The 17,833-nt window shown below is 33.2% G+C and overlaps 1 protein-coding gene across 1 annotated transcript; it reads right to left on the bottom strand.

The window, feature by feature from the left end:
• Positions 1 to 2,002: 2,002 nt before the first annotated feature.
• Positions 2,003 to 7,808, bottom strand: LOC145066189 (binding protein). Its single transcript, XM_079013398.1, has 17 exons — positions 7,575 to 7,808; positions 7,141 to 7,484; positions 6,728 to 6,888; positions 5,454 to 6,633; positions 5,191 to 5,382; positions 4,490 to 5,110; positions 4,238 to 4,414; positions 4,082 to 4,149; positions 3,760 to 3,982; positions 3,581 to 3,680; positions 3,393 to 3,508; positions 3,256 to 3,313; positions 3,022 to 3,173; positions 2,730 to 2,943; positions 2,462 to 2,656; positions 2,272 to 2,377; positions 2,003 to 2,198 (listed from the first exon to the last, which is right to left on the bottom strand). Exons 1-17 carry the CDS (start codon positions 7,711 to 7,713, stop codon positions 2,195 to 2,197), a joined length of 4,050 nt encoding a protein of 1,349 aa, XP_078869524.1. The 5' UTR covers positions 7,714 to 7,808; the 3' UTR covers positions 2,003 to 2,194.
• Positions 7,809 to 17,833: the final 10,025 nt, after the last annotated feature.

The raw sequence follows: 17,833 nt of genomic DNA on the forward strand, positions 1-17,833 counted from the left end.
AAATTTAAACAAATAATTTAGATAAATAAACAAAGGAAACTAATTAGGTTTTAACTTATAAATTTAAAATTAAAAGGAAAGTCAATTAATGAAATTGATATGCATTTATTATTACATTTATTATAATTATTACATTTAAATATTGTGTAGAATTTGATAAAATGAAAAAAAACACACAAAATGTCATGTGGAAAAAATTTAATTGAAAATAACCACAAAATGACATGTGACCAAATTAATAAGAGTATGACATGTGGCAAAAAGATTTTCATTTATTAGAGTAGATTTATTTATTTGTGCTATTAAAGAACGAATACCAAATACTCGGTATCACATATCATAAGTTTATTTTCTAGCATAGATAATTTAAGTAGGTTGTAAAACATTAGTGATGTTTAATAAAATGTGCATTTCTTTTATTAAAAAAAAATAACATAATATGTTAGTATCTTGTTACAAATAAATAATCAAAAGTACCAAGTAATTGCAAAAAAATTATATTAATTTTTGGAAATTAACTGATATTTACTTTCAACTTACTTGTTATATATGGTTTCACTATCGATGTTTTAAAAACTGGTTTTTAAGTTGAACCGTTCTGATGACCAGTTCCCGGTTCGACCCTCAATTCAATCGATTCAACCGTCAGTCTGCATCTAGTAGTGGTGATCATCGTTCTTCGAGTTATGTATACTTCGGATAACCTGATCGATCAAGTTTTTCAATTTTTCTTTGGAAGTAGACTGTTTTTTTAATGACCTAAGTGAAATCAAACTATCAAAGTCCAATAAACCGGTTTAAATGTTTTTTATCAGTTTTATCACACCGGTTCAACCCAGTTTTTTATGAAAACCTTTCGTTTCAATCCGGTCTATAATTTAACATAAAACCGGTCGTTAAACCATTCTCTTCTACGGAAACCGATCCAACTGGCCTTGTTTGAACCAGTTTTTAAATCATTGTTTATTACTTGTAAATTTCTTCAAGTTTTACTTGACGACCTTTCGCCATCTTCATGTGCAGATTTTCATTTTCGTTTTATTGTCTCCTCATTCAAATATATTCAACTTTATTATCACAAATTGACATCTTTTCCATAAATATATTATGTATGGATAACTTCAATGCGAACATTATTTCGAAAATTTTACTTTTCTTATTTATTTGTATTTATTTTTTATTTCCTTCTTATCTGACATCTTCTAGGGAAAAGTCTCTCAACCCTACCTTGAGAAGTGATACCAACTAGGCCTGACAATCGTGTCGTGTTCGGGTTGGTGTGTCGCGGGTTGGCAGGTTGGCGGGTCAAAATATGCCAACCCAAACACGACCCATTTAAATATACAGGTCACGGGTTGGCGGATTTGGAACATAAACCCATATATGACCCACCAACCCATTTATTTATACAAATTCACAAGTTGGCGGGTTCGTGAGTCAGATTTGGGTTCGTGGGTCCGAATTTTAGATATTTAAGTCTTAAACATCCAAATGAAAATTAAAAACATTTATAGAAACATGTTACAGACTTAGCCTTATAGGTTACAACTTATTACCTTAGATCATCCATCACAAGTCAAAATATCAAAACAGTCAAATGGTCTATGAATAAATGATATATATTATATAATATTTATTAAATATTAATACTTGATACATAAATACATTTAAAAATAAAATAATTTTTTTATTAAGAATATAAACGGGTTGGCGTGTCAACCCGTTTATTTTTTGAGAAATTCATATATGACCCATTTAATAAAAGGGTTGGCGGGTTGGCAGGTTAGCGGGTTGGCGGGTTGAAAAACTCAACCCAAACCCATTTATTTCGTGTCGTGTCGCAGGTCGTGTCGAGAATTGCCAGCCCTAATACCAACCATTGTACATCCTTATTACCTCATTTGCATGGGACCAATAATGTTGTTTTATTTTTGCAAGAAATTGTTTTAGAATAAAAAAAACACTAGCTATATTGTTAAAAATGAAGGTGTTACCTCAATAATAAATATGAATTAGATGTATATATTATGGTGAGATGTTCCACAATAGTTTTAGAATAAAAATGAAGTAAATTACAAGCGATTATAATGTTCCCAACAACAGAGTATGTTGACATAAAACACCCAAAATGCATACATTACAAGAAACACAACCAATGCAATAGGAGGCTGAGAAAGCCTCATTCATCAACTAACTACCTGCAAAGCAATAAACAAGTCAAATAATGGGGGGTATGTTGGTAATTTAATAAAAGACATCTGGAATGCTCACCTTCTTCTAGACCTTGTAACTCTCACACTCACACTTGGGACATGAGAATCAGCCACCTTCTTTTCAGATACAACGTTGCTTTTCTTGGCTCTAGTCTTTGTTGTTCCTGCACCATGAATACATTCTTTGTATTTATATTTTATTTCATAACAAAAAAAAAAAGAAAAATCATTAAAATTCATATTATTACCTTTTGGAATAACTTGTGGTGATTGGACCTCATCATCAAATGATGATTCTGACTGAATCACTTGACTAGAAGCATCATGTGAAGTTTCTTCAAACTCCACACTTTTTGGAGCTGGACCATGTTCCTCTTTATTAACACCAACATTTTCATTTTCATTCTCATTCTCATCCATTGGAGGATCCATAACCTCACCATCTGTTTTGTTATCATTTTAACAATAACAAATCAAATAATTGTACAAAACTTTTAACTAATCAATCACACAAACCTTCATCAGCTTCAGATTTTTCTTTTTCATTTTCATTTTCCTTTTCGAGATTCGTATCAACAATGATGTTCTTGATGGCATCAGCTTTCTGTTGATGAGCAGCTGCATTTCTTGCTGTGATTTCTTGCTCCTTTTTATCCTCGTGAAACTTGCTGATTTTTCCCTCAAACTCCTCAATGCATGACTTGAGTTCTTGTTTGGCAAATTTCTTTCCCTATAAAATAATAAAATGTAGTTACTTCTTGTTTAGAAGAAAGTCTTTGAACATATAAATAGTGGAATTCAAAAGTACCTTATTTATGATGGTTCTAAAATGGTCCATCACGGTTTCATTGGATAGAACATGCTCATAAACTTTGAATAAATCTATCAGTTTCTTGATACCCTTGTCAGTAAATGATAGCTGTGCAAGACAGTATGATATGTTTTCCCATTGCTTAGCATCTGCAATTAAAAAAAAAAACAAATTAGATTAAATCATAAAAGAAAATGTTAATTAAAAAAAACAACTGTTGAAAGATTTTACCTGTCACACCGCTAAATCTATGGCATAGCTTTTCAACAAGAGCTTCCATTTGCTTGTCCTGAAAATTTACAAAAACTCAAAACTTTGACTTTATTGTATAACTCATCACTTCCATAAAAACCAATCTGCTTCTCTACCTTCTTGATTGACCCAATCAAAAACTGCATGATGTTGAAGAAAGATTCTCTTTTCAAATCCTGGTTTGATAGCTTTCCGAGAATATCCGGTAATAAATTATATATCGGATTATTCCCTGAAAAAAGTAAAATGAGTAATTAATAATGACACTTCAAAAATGCAACTATTCATAAGGGTTAAGATTTACCTTTCTTTGAGAGCTCATTAAAGAAAAGTTTTGCAAGATTAGAAATCCTTTCATTTTCATCTTCTAGTCGCATTGCCATCTCATTTATATGGCCTTTAACCTAACCAATAAAAACAACCATATTCAAAATGATTTTAAAAACTGTTGTAATGAGTTAGGTAATTAGAAAGATGTAGAACCTTCATCATGTCATTGAGGATGAGATGAGAGAGAACTAAAACAGCATTTGTCCTGACAGAAACTGAAGGATCATGAAGCCTGGAGTACATGTTTTCAGTCCATGGTTCTAGAAGATTTGGAAACCGAACTGCCAGGTCACCAAGAGAAATTGTACAGTTGGAGCGAACAGTTTCTGATGGAGCATTCTCAACCACAGTGAATAGAAGCTGGAGATTTGCCTCGCTGCCAAGTAGATCACACACATTTTTATATTTTTTTAGAAAATTAAAAAAGAAAGACAGAATATGAAATATGAAGAGGGTAAAAAGAAAGAGGTCCTACCAAAAGTTGGCGTCTATAATCATCAATCTGCTTAAGGCAAGCATCCCGGATGCCTGCAATTCAGGATACTGAGATACAGAATGTAAACCATGTTAGCAGCTATATAAAATAAAACTTATAAACCAAATCAAAATAGCAAATGTTCAAATTAATCACCTTCTGCAACAAACCAAAGTTTCTACAAAGTTTTGACAAAAACGGTGCACAGTGTCCAATCAAGTTCTTTTCATTAGAAGCTCCATAAACAATTTCCTTTTCTGCCCTTTCAGAAAGTATGTCAAGCAAAGCATCCTCAGAAGCAGCAACACCTAATTCCGCATTTATACCATCCTCCTATAAAAAAAAAATTTTAAAAAAAAGTAAAAAAAGATGAAAGGAAACAAAGTAGCTAAAAAGACGAGGTTTCACCTTTTGTTCAGGTTTGTCGACATGTTGACCTTCTGCCATCAGTTTATCTTTCTTTGCTTTCTCTTTTTGGATCTTTCTAACACAAGACTCAATATAAACCAACTGGTTCATGGCAACATGGCTAGTAACATACAGAAACCTACTTAGTTTCGAAGCCTGAACTACAGTAAGGGCATCCGTGTCATTTTGCAACTCATCAACTCCAACAACAGAATGATAAGACTTTAACACCAAATCAGCTGCTAGGGTTTCTGGGGAAGGATGGATAGCATAGATTGTACTGATTGCTCTATCTGCAGCAGCATACCAAATGTGTTCTGGAAGCCAAGATCCAGTAACTAAACTATCCAAAACACCAAACACCCTGCTTCCATGATTAGTCAACAGATTTTTTTGGTCATCAAGGGTCAACCTTTGAAGTGCAATACAAGCTGTTCTTGCAAGCAAAGGTTCTACCTTTGCCCACCTACCAAAACCAATATCTATAATGTCTTGTAGATGAGAACTTAGAACTTCAGGTGATGATTTTGCAGCCATACATAACACAGATAGGGCTCCACGGCTGCGTTCTGCACTTGTTCCACTCACATTGAAACAGAAGTAATCCCACAATGCTGCCACCTGTCACCAAACAAGAACTCTGTCTTATGGTTCATAACTTTATACGAGTAAGATTAGTGATTTAAGATTTAAGACCATACCATGCTAGCAGAGATGTCCCCTTTAGAGACCAATGCACCAATAATGAACTCCAATGCTGCAAGATCTCCAACATTTGAATCAATGGCAAGTGTTATAAGATTTTTAGCAGTTTCGGTTGGGTTCTTTGTTATGTAGATTGTAATAAATGCATTCTCCACAGCTTCATAAATTGATTTGTCTTGGGAAAATACCTTCAGACATGAAAACCAAAATGAGAAGAAAAATACCTACAAAGGAAAGGCTCAAAAGCATTAATGCTTACCAGTGGCAACATCTTTCTAAGACAAGCATCTGACTCATCAATCTGGAACTGTTTACATCTCATAAGCAATAAGATTGTGTTTTCAACATCAGATGCTGATGAAGAAGCCATTAACTGAACAAGAATCGGCATAGTGGCAGATATACATTTGGAAAATCTCAAGCCTGCTTCAAGTGATGCAATCAAAGTCCTGGTTTGCTCCAAATTCCCAACATCTGGTACTGAACTATCCATTTGAGTGCTTTGCTCTTCCTCTTGAACCATACAGCTGTCAGTCAAACTATCCTGCTTCTTGACTTTATCATTGTCATCAACTATTTCAGCATCATCACTTCCAGAATCACTATTCAATGGTATTCCATCCAAAACACTTTCTGATGACACATTTGGTTCTAATTCATTCAACTTCTTCCTGTACTGCTTTAATGTTGCTTCAAATGAAGCTACACGAAGTTGTGGCCCAAAAGGGTTATGTTGCAGCATCATAATGAGTAAATTCAGTGCAGATTTTCTAACTATGGCACTCTTATCCTCTAACCTCCCAGCAGCTACTACAGCAACTTCATTCCATAAACCAATAGATACAGAATGTTCTTCACATAATTCAACCCAAACCTGTAGTACTTTACTTCTAGTATAAGCTGAAACATCCCTAGCACGTTCTAGAAGGATTTCCAACATTGCTTGTTTGGTTCGAAGGCGAATAGACTTTGAACTTACTTCACCTTCAATATCATTAAAAGCTTTAGCCACCAGCTTTCCCATTACTGCAACAAGAGCATTCCTAATCTTGTATGACTCTCCACCAAAATGAGGAACCAATAAACCAATGTTGGTTGAGATTAACTTTGGGATACGATCAGCAAGCTCTACAAGAAATCGCCCAATATTTTCAGCTCCAACAGTGTCTTTCACATAATCTTTTGGGTTAGTTCTTCCTATTTCTCTAATGAGAGAGATTGACAGGCTTCCATCAGAGTACTTTTTCTCTGCCCAAGCAACAGCATCAGCTAAATGTAGAACAACAAAGTCATGTTTATGAAGGATGTGTAGGATTGAAGCACAAGATTGTGCCAAATAGTGGTATTTGGTAGCACAAGTTCCAATCATGCGACATAAAGCTTCCTTTGCATCAGAATCTTTCAACAGTGTAGCGTTCTCAAACATAGAAAGTGCATTTCTACAACCACAGAAATCAGGCATATGTAATTGGAATAATCTTTGAATTTATAAAATAGATGGATATATTCAAGCTAATTAGATAGCTGGCATACCTCACAACAAAGGATAAATAATTTTCATCTGGGTCTGATGAGCCAAAGAGTGATGAGAGGTTGATCTCCAGGGAATTTGCAATCAAACTTAGTATACGTCCCCTTTGGGCCTCCCAATTCCAAGAGCTAGAAAGATGTTTCTTTCTGTTACTTGGCAGCACCTAAAATAGAAGGATGTTAATCCTCTTAACGCAACATACATCTCAGCTTCTTGATGAAAAAGCAAACACAAATCTAAGCGTCTAAAGACAATGGGCACTACTAAACCTAACGTGAACCGAATCACAGTTGTATGCAAATACATGTTGATCTTTTTAGGAAGAAAAAAAAAAGTACATATTGATCCTAACGTTAGGAAACAATAAGCACCGATAACACAATCAGCTATTAGTAAAAGATATAGATAGAAATACTTTGGTAGTGTTGCTGGAAGCACTGTTTGATTCCTGGGCTAGGACAACATGGATAAGAAAGAATGTATAAATCTTGAATGCATTCCGATGAGAATTAACTCGATCGAGTACTCTACCACCATCATCAGAATCGCGACCGTCGTTAGTCGGTGATGCTGGAACCCTAAAAAGAGAATCGATGTTCGGAAGCAAAACACTGAAGTTTGACCGGAGACTCTCGACTATATTCAACTTACAACCAGGAGTTAGGTCACCAAAACACTTAATCAATGAGTAAATCCGGTCGAATATTTCTTGCTCTTCAACACAAAACAGCTCTTTGTCGGACAAATCAAACGACACGCCTGCAATTCAAAATTTGGGGGGGCATTCAATTCAACTTCATTGAAATAGAATGAAATGGTTCAAGTAAAGCAGGTAAACGAAGATGGTACCTTTGACGAATTCTTCCAGATCTGAAGGTCGGAGAGATGAAATAGAGGTGAGGTTTTGGACGGATAGATGACCGGCGTCGTCTCCGGAGTCTTCTTCAAGGACGATTAGGTTTTGGGGAAACACGAACGGAGGAGACATGAGGGAATCTGGTGAAGAGAGAAATGAGATATTTCTGTGTGCTGTATTTGAAAGGGGAGATTTTGAAACGCTTGCAGGAGCGGGAAATGAAATAATGTAAGAGGAAGAAGAAGAAGAGAAAGGTGAAGTTGCTTAAAGCAACCTTTTAAATTAGACAAAACTTCACAAATGCTACATACGGTTTTCCAAAATCTGGAATTCAGTCCTTTAACTTTTTTTTATCTTCAAGAAGGGTCTGATTTAAAAACTTTTCACATATATTCTTTTTGGATCAATTATGTGCTTTTTGTTTTTCAGAAACAAAAATTTTTTGAAATCTTTGGACCATCTCTGTAATTCTCTATAGTAGAAGGTGAGACCAAAGGGCTAAAGACTATAATAAGAAGCGTATTTGTTTTTTTTTTTTACATTTGCATGCTGTTGTAGATATTAAAAAATTAAAATAAACTGATTTTATAAACTGAAAATAGTTTTTTAATACCAAAAAGTTAATAACGTATGACATTTTGGTAAGAATTTATGATATTTTATCAAAAAATAATGAGAATTCAACAATATATATATATATATATATATATATATATATATATATATATATATTAGCAAAAAAAAAATAATTCATCAAGAAATTATTATTATTCAATATAAAAAACGAAAAAATAAATCAACAAAAAAATAAACAAAAAAAACGAAAAAAAATGTGAAATAAGATAACAACAACATGGAAAAAAAAATTGGAAGAGACAATATAATTGTTACGCCAAACAGAACACGTACAGAGGTTTTTTACTTTGAATGCTTCTAAAAAACAAACAGTTGCGATATGAAAAGTGTTGTGCATGTACTGCTGTGACATCCCCATTTTCACGGCCAGAAAAGACCGATTTGTTTATGCTTTATTTTGGAAATCAGAGTATCCTTTAAAAAAAATGTTGCGAAATTTGTTCCCAGAAAACATGATAAATATATTATCAAAGCATTTCCGAAGAAATGTATTTTATTCATTTTAAAACATTGGGATGTCATCATCAGTACAGAAACATAAGCATAAACAGACTTTACATTCATTTATATTAATGATCTACATTTCCTTAATCTCTCAGTGTAATGTAACTTCATATCAACATATGTGATACAAATAAACTCGAGTGGGTCAGGTTGGGAAACTTAGTGAGTACATAGGGTTTTCAACCCACAATAATATAATTATGTTTAATCATTAAACAATCAACCCAATTACCCATCATCATTATCTTTTTTATTTCTTATGGATCTACCATAAGAATCGTTTATCATTCACCCATTAAGTCCAAAGGATTTTCCTAAGGAGTAGGCACAGAGTCCATCGTTGCCAATGACATAGTTGTCAGTATTATCTATTAAGCACAGCTGTCAATATTATCATTTAGGCACAGCTGCCAGAATTGTGACATTATCTATTAGGCGCAGCTGTCATGGCTATGAATTATGATGTTCTCTATTAGGCGCAGCTACCGATGCCATCCTTAAAGCGCAGATGCTAGGATGTTTAGAGTATATCGTATATCAAAAACATCTACAGGTTATGACGCAACTGCCAATGCTTATCTATAGGGTACTAGGTCCATTGTTGCCAATGTTCACCTATAGGGCACTATGTTTATACTGTCAATGCTCCTTTATATCAACTTTCATTCCTCATCATTCATCTACCCATGTTTTGCCCAACATATTTTGTAGATATAAAATACATATACAGTTTAAATCATTTAAAACATGTATAAAATCGTTCATCCAGCATAGATAGCAAGTATACAGATAACACATAGCACGTAATTTATATAAAATACTTCATATATATGTGTAATATGAAAGTAACTATGCACTTATTTGTCAAAGTGATGATTCCAAGCTCAGGCAGCGCTTAGCTTCTAACGATTATATTTTCCTTCGATAAAACCTAGCATTATTATCGCTAAGTTTTAGTCTAATCTTTATTGCGACTAATTATTAGTCTAGATTCATCATTAACTCGAAGTCTACTTTCATGATCTATGAAGTGAGGAACAACTAGGTAGGATCATATCGGAGGTAGGTCCCGTTTGGTATACGAAGTATATTGTTTGGAAATCTCACTTTAAACACCTCACTAAATCACAGCCTAGACATCATCCCCGTAAGTAGATCAATCAGTATAATGACTTTGAATCATTGATAAATCTTATTTATAGGTTCATCATAGTGATATTAAAGTAGAGTGGGCATAACTCACTTATATTGGAGTTTAGCGAAGAAACCGGACTCTGCGCGGGCAGAACTTTTGAGCCGAAAACTCTTCTTCCCGGGGTCTTTTGGCCCTCCGGGACTCGCTACTAACTCCTAAGAAAAGCTAGAGAAAAGCCTTGAGGCTTTGGGGGTACTTGGGAGAGAAGCTGAGAAAAGGTGTGAAGAAAAATGAGGAAAAACGCCTCTATTTATAGGCTGTCAGCGTTGAGTACGCTGAGCGTACTCAAGAATTACGCTGAGCGTAATGGGTTTTTAAGGGTTACGCTAAGCGTACTCAAAATTACGTTGGGCGTAATTTGCCATGTGTCACGATCTCATGCAAAGCCATGGGGAAGAAGGTGATTGCGCCCACGTGTCACTCGCTGGTTACTCTAAAAACTAATTATCTTCTAAAATATGTAACTTTTGCATACGAGCTTCGTTTTTTACGTTCTTTATATCCGCGCGTAGGCGGAACCATACTCTACAACTTTCATTTAGACTCCATCAGTTAATTAAAATTATTTTTAACAGACCTGGACAAGTAAAGTCCGTTGAAAATTCATAACTTTGTCATCCGACGTCCGTTTTCGTCTGTCTTTTTATCGTTGAGATCCTATTAACGAGATATTTGATTCTTGTTTAAATTGTATCAGCTAAAAATCGTTCGATCTAAAATTCGAAATTCAGGTTATGCATTGCTATGCTAAATCATAGAAAAATCATAACTTCCTCATACGAAGTCAGATTTTGACATTCTTTTTATGTACATTCTCGGTTTAACATATACTACGAAATTTGTTTAGATTCCTAAGGCTAAAAAGTAGTTTATCAAAAAATCACTTTTTACGATTCCCAGTACCATACAGGTTTTGCCGTAAAACTTCGACAGGTCATAACTTATTCGTTATAACTCGGATTTCAGCGTTTGTTATTTGTAAGGAACCCTTGTGACATATACTATAACTTGGTTAATATTATTTAGTCTAAATAATATTCTATTAAAAATTCATTTTTTTACGCTTATTGTCTATAAATTGACTAGCCCGAATATGCAGGCGTTACAACTGCACCGCGCAATAATAAGAGGTCTGAAGAGGTTATTTACAAAAAAAACAAACAACACCTTACTCACTCTACACTTTTGGTCCATCCTGAGTAAATCACGTGAGGAAAAGTACGTTTTTTACACTCCTTAGGATAAGAGGAGTGGTAACACTCCTAACACCATGTCACGTCAGATCTTGTATGCATGTATTAAAGAGAATTTAACAATAATTTAATCATTAATTAAATTAATAAGGGCATATTAGTAATATTACATATATGTATTAATTAATATCCAAATTTATCCATTGATATCCCTTATTGTGGGATCAGTTGTTTACGTATTAAAACCCTAGACATCGAATCACGACTCAAAGGAAATTGATCTTTTCCTCGCACAACAATCAATTGTTCTTGATCTATTTCTGATCAATCATCACCATCAGCCACTTTCCAAAACGTCTTTGTTCTCATTATTGTAATTGTCGTCGTACACCAACACCAAAATGTAACATCTTGTTTCGAATTGTTTTGTGATTTAAGGCCCGTGGGCCTTGATCCGAGTATGAGAAGGTTTTTAGGGTTTGAGGGAGAAAGGTTTAGGCCCTTTTGGGATGTGGGTAAGCTAGGTTGTGTGATAAAAGAGTTCGATTTGTGCTTTAGAGCCCAAATGTATTGTTAAAGGCATTTGTTCAGGCTTTTCATGAATTTCAAATATGAGTTTGAGTGGCCTTCAGGAGGAATAAAGTTGATAGAATTTTATGGCTTCTCGTTACCTTTTCGTGGATATAAGGATCGTCAGAAACGATTTATAACGAAGAAGTTATGGCCTTTGGAAGTTTTGTGGTTTAAGGCATAGCCGAGTACGCAAGGCATACACAAAGAGTATGTTGGGCGTACTAGTGAAGAAGGCAGTACGCTAGGCGTACTGACCAGGATGGTCGCGAATGTTCTTCGGAGTACGTTGGGCGTACGCCAATCAGACCTGAACCCTATTTTAGGGTCTTGGACCTTATTAAAACTCCTTATCTCATAAACTAACCCTAATATCTTCGGCTTTCATCTCTTGAAACCCTGGAAATCGACCTTAAGCCTCCATTTGAGTGATTCTTGAGCTTTTTGGTGATTTAGTGAAGTTTTGGTGCTTATTGTGGAAGAAGGAGTTCCTTGAGGGAGCATTACTTGGCTTGGAGCTTTTGGATCCAAGCCCTAATCATATTGATCTAGCTCCAGAAAGCATAAAGTTTGAATCTTGGTGGCTTTCTCATCTGGATCTAGTGGGGTGATGACTTTTTATGTTTGTACATTAAAGAATAAGGAGCCTTGAAAGATAATAGCTTGAGCATCTAGCTTTTAGATATGAGTTATACACTTGTTGGTGCATCTTCCAGAGGTATCAAGTTCGAAACTTGCTCATTGTTGTGCTAGTTCTTGTTTTGAGTCCATTTTTAGTATCTTATGTCCCAAACTTGGAACTTTATGAGTTTGATTGTTACTCCCGTAGATCCGGACTAGTCAATTTAGAGACGATAAACATCAAGAATGACTTTTTTATGAAAGATTATTTAGAAGGATTAATATTAACTAAGTTGTAGTATATGTTACAAGGATTTCGTACATATAAATAACGCCGAAATCCGAGTTATAACGAAGAAGTTATGACCTGTCGAAGTTTCGCGACAGAACCAGCACGACACAGCGCGACGTAAATAGTGAATTTACGTTAGAGCGATATTTGGCCTTAGCGAGCTAAATGAAATTCATATAATACATTAAACCGAGAGCGTGCATAAAAAGAACGTCTAAACCTGACTTCGTATGAGGAAGTTATGATTTTTCGAAGTTTCAGCATAAGCAGTATGCAACCCGAAACTCGAGATTGAGGTTGAGTGATATTTAGCCAAAACTTTCTAAATGAGAATTGAAGATCTCATCAATAGTAGTCAAACGATAAAAGACATACGAAAACGGAGTTCAGATGAAGGAGTTATGAATTTCGAACGGAGTTATGAATTTCGAACGGAGTTTTCCTGTCCCGGCCTACTAAAAATAATATATTAATAGTATATTAAGATTAAATTCAAAATTAGCCAACGGAGTCTAAACGAGAGTTGTAGAGCATAATCTCACCTTCGCGTCCATATAAAGAACGTCGAAAACGGATTTCCTATGCAAAAGTTATGAATTTCTGAAGTTCGGGTGAGATGCTCACCTTGGGAATTTTCGAGATGTAGAAGAAGAAGAAGAAGAAGAAGAAGAGATTTCGATCCTAGCTTGTGTTCTTGGTGAGATTCTCGAAATGGGGGTGCTATAGGGGTCATATACACGAAAATGAGAGTGTAAGTGGAATGATCTTGGCATAAACATGAAACAAAACACTTTGAGTTTAACATGGACTTACCAAGTTCTTGAAATTGCTTGAAGAAACCCCACAAATGGCTTGCACCCACACAAAATTTTTGAGAGAGGGAAGAGGATGTTCTAGTGGGTTAAGTGAAGAAAATGAGATTTGTGGAGTGTGTGTGTATGTGTTCGGCCTGAAGTTAAGAAAGGGAGGGAGGAAGGAGTGTGTTGACTTATGGAGAGATGATAGGATAGTTACCTTGATACATGCAAGATTAAGCATGTATATATTGGGGGGGGGGGTAATAAGGAGGTGACACCCTTATTATCCACCCATTTTCCTTTTTTTTTTTTTTTGCTTAAGGCCATAACCGAGCAAAGGGGTTTTCAGCCCAAAAAGATGGCCTAAGAAGGATGGTTCTGATTTTTGGCTTGGCCCAAAAGAGTTTTCGGTCCAATAGGAGGGCCTAATAAATGTTTGCGGCGTAACAAGGCCCATTGAAGCGCTCTCGGCCCAATAGTGGTTTTCGGCTCATTAAGGCTCAATAAAAAGTTTTTGGCCCAATATAGAGTCGAATAGAAGTTTTCGGCCCATTAAGGCCCAAATATGGGTTTTCAGCCCAACAAGACCAGTTGGAGAAGTTATCGACCCAATAGAGCCCAATAAAGAACTCTTGGTCCAATAATGGATTTGGGCCGAGAATTCATGGGCTTAGGACCAAAATTAAGCGGACTTGGCTTATTGGATCGAGTTTTGGACTTGCATGAGGTTGTTTCAGCTTGAATCATAATGTGTGAACGTAGGAACTTAAATAGCATTGTAGTTTGAATTTCACTAAATATAATGTTGAAAGGTTACATAGAGGAAATTGTCTTGTCCAATGATCAACATCTTAACCCTAATTTGCTAGTTGTGACATATTGTGTAGTTCTTTTCTCATTCTTTGTGCGTCTAAAGGGGATCCTAAAACCATTTATTTGTTTGTTTGTTGTAGAATCATACACGAAGCACAACAAAATTTTGTTTTCTTCATTGTTACTTTTAGTCATGACGGTAGTAGTATCAGGTAAGTTTTTTCCTAATTGTTTTTTTTACTGAAATTGTGTTTTTTTATCCTTTTCCCATGATTTCATGAATCTTTCTCTTGCTTTTGGTGCAATTTCTGGTGTTGTGAAGGTGTCTGGTGTTTAATACAGCTTGTTGAAGGTGTTTGACATTGTATTTAAAGATAAAGTTAGGACAATTGGATAATGTACAGAAGGTGTTCGATAAAATACATAAGAGATGTTTCAAGCCAAATTCTCGGTAATTGACTAATTCCATATTTAAAACATAGTTTCCAGTAATTTTAAAATAGCATGCTTGTGAATGATTTGACCAGTTGTGTATGCGGTAATTGACTAATTCCATATTTAAAAAACATAGTTTCTAAGTATTCTGTCATATTCTATGTATTCTACCGGAATATATATCAAAATTTTGAAGAATATAAGCATTATTAAACTTGTAAGTCTTAGCAGGACACCATTAGTGTTTGTTTTTCACTTTTCCTCTCTTGCAATGTATTAAAAAACCCAACCGATGTTGTTTTTTAGAAGAACTTAGTGTATTATGATGTGAAAGTTGAGTATGAGGTGTGAATGGATTTATGTGTAATCTATCAAAATTTATTTATATAAATCCATTATGTCAGAATGTCTTTAAGAGTGTTTGTTAACAACAAATATATTTCTTTATCTGGTAATAATAACGAGTAATGCATTTTATTCTTTCAAAATACCTTTAAGAAGGAATCAAATATTGATCATACAAGAGAAAGACTTGGAATGAAGTTCAAAAACAAGTATATTTACGAAGAATTACGTTCTTACGATAATACATCACATTTTTGTAAGAATAGTTGGAATCAAGTCGATTATTCGAACCAATGAAGAAGATCAAGTGCGTCTATTCGATAATTGTATAGTTAAGAATGCAGTTTTTAAAGAGTTTTATTCATTTTTTTTATTACATTCTGTTAAAATATGTGTGACTAAATTAAAATGTATAAGACTCTTAGTTTGTAAGAATATGTATTAATTTGTATTTAAGTTCGGATGTCTATGAATAGATATAAGAATGTTATTATTATTCAAGTGGGGGTTCAAAAAAATGATTCTTTAATAATATTCTAATAGAATACTATTCTGATAGAATCACGGAACATCATTATAACAAAATAATATTCCGATAAAATAAAATCGGTTTATGCTTACAAATTACGTTTGAAATTGAATTAATTATAAAAGAATCAGATTTTTTAAATCAAGAGCATTAATTATCCCCTAAATCTTGAATTTTCATTTTTTAAAATTGTCTTAATTGACTAAAATACACTTATAATGAATTTAGATGGTATTTTTGTATTATCTATAATTTAATAATATTTATTAATCACTTACTTAAAATAATTAAAATGAGTGGTCCACAATCAACTATACATGCACACAATACTTATAAAAAACACAATAACCTAACTATATATATATATATATATATATATATATATATATATATATATATATATATATATATATATATATATATATATATATATATATATATATAGGGTCCGGTTCCGGTGAGGACTCGTAAGGACACCTTAAAAACTTGAAAAAAATAAAAATAATAAAATCGAGCATAATATTATATCGGAGAGAAAAAAAATGGAATTTATTGGATCATTAAAATTGAATCATGAATCATAAAAATGACATTCAATTTTAATGATCATTTTTTTCAGTTTTTTTTTCTCTAATATAATATTATGCTTAATTTTATGATTTGTATATTTTATTTATTTATTTTTTCAATTTTTTACGGTGTACTTACGAGTTGTCACCGAAAAAAAAATCATCGCATACTATCATAGGTGGGTCCTTTGACCCACCTAATTTTTTAAGATTTATTATATATATTATATACAAAAAAATATTAGAACTACCTAAAATAATTAAAGGGCATACCTTATGTTGGAAAAAAGATGTCTTACTTAAAGCAAAATGGATATCTTTGAAACAAATATAATTTTTTTCAAAACGCATATATTTACAACCTATAGTTACTCAAATATCGACCAATTATATGAAATATGTGAGAGACAATCCCTTATATATAACAAGATGAGAAAAAACTTTGAAACACCTTTGCGTTTGGCAGCTATAACTTAGCTAATAATTTCAAATTTCGTTAGTCGGAGCGTCATTTATTATAAATTGGTGTATGCAGTTGTTTTTAATATATATATATATATATATATATATATATATATATATATATATATATATATATATATATATCAAAACCAATTTTTTTGAAAGGGGCAGTTAATTCGGTTTAACCGGTGTTTTTTGCAAATCGGGCGGTTCCCCTTGTTTGCTAACAAGTAGTTTTTTAATATTAAACAATGGTAACCTAAACGTTTCTCGGTTCAACTAGGTGAACTGCCGGTGCAGTTTAGTTTTAAGTTTCATACTAGTATTGGTCCGTTTAAACTGGCTTAGTGAACCAGGTGATTTTATATTCTAGACTCGCCACTGCCTCATATGATTATGTTTCTTTCTCTTTGTGTGTGTATGTGTGTGTGTGTGTGTGTATATATATATATATATATATATATATATATATATATATATATATATATATAAGTTAAAGTGAGACGATCTAATTTTGTAAGACCATAATACCATTTTTTTCTAGTGAAATATTCGAATATTCTGGTGTTCATAAAATTTAAATATGTGTAATATTCTAACATTTTAAAACAATAATTTTAACATGTTTTAAATTGAAATATTCTAAAACATATAATATTAAAATATATTGCATATTTTATTTTACTTTTACTAACAATAGAATATTAGAATATTTCACTAAAAAAATTTGGTCTCACGGTTTCACAAAATTATGTTCGTCTTAAATGAACACTTACCTATATTTATTTATTTTTGTGATGTTATGTTTTAGTTAAACAAAGAATATGATATTTGAAGTAAGATTATTTCAACTATATACATATAGATATATAGATGCCACAATTGAAGACTAGGAGATAGATCAAAAAAGTAAGCAAGAGCATTTTTTCTGTCCCAATTTTTTTTTTTTTTAAATCTTTTGAATACCTGTAGTATGTCTTTTCTAACTTAAAATAAGACATTAAAATCTAAATAATTTTCCTTCAAAACTCAAAAGTAATGTAGTTTGCTTTGTGTAACGAATAAATCTTAGGATATCTACATTAGTGACCCCATTAAAAAAAAACTTTTCAACTATGGTGGAGCTCGCTTGTTCAGAAAAAAACCGAAGACATCCTTTCACTCGATATGTCTATCTTCTCATTTTAATAGTATATTAGAAGAATAGATAGAAGTGTAAACTGTAAAGTAGAATGGTTGAGAAAGAATTCTATAATCCAAAAAACTTATAATAAAAAAGTTATTTTAACTT

The sequence above is a fragment of the Lactuca serriola genome, chromosome 8 (genome assembly GCF_051521515.1).
Source record: "Lactuca serriola cultivar US96UC23 chromosome 8, Lser_US96UC23_V15, whole genome shotgun sequence".
Taxonomy (NCBI): domain Eukaryota; kingdom Viridiplantae; phylum Streptophyta; class Magnoliopsida; order Asterales; family Asteraceae; genus Lactuca; species Lactuca serriola.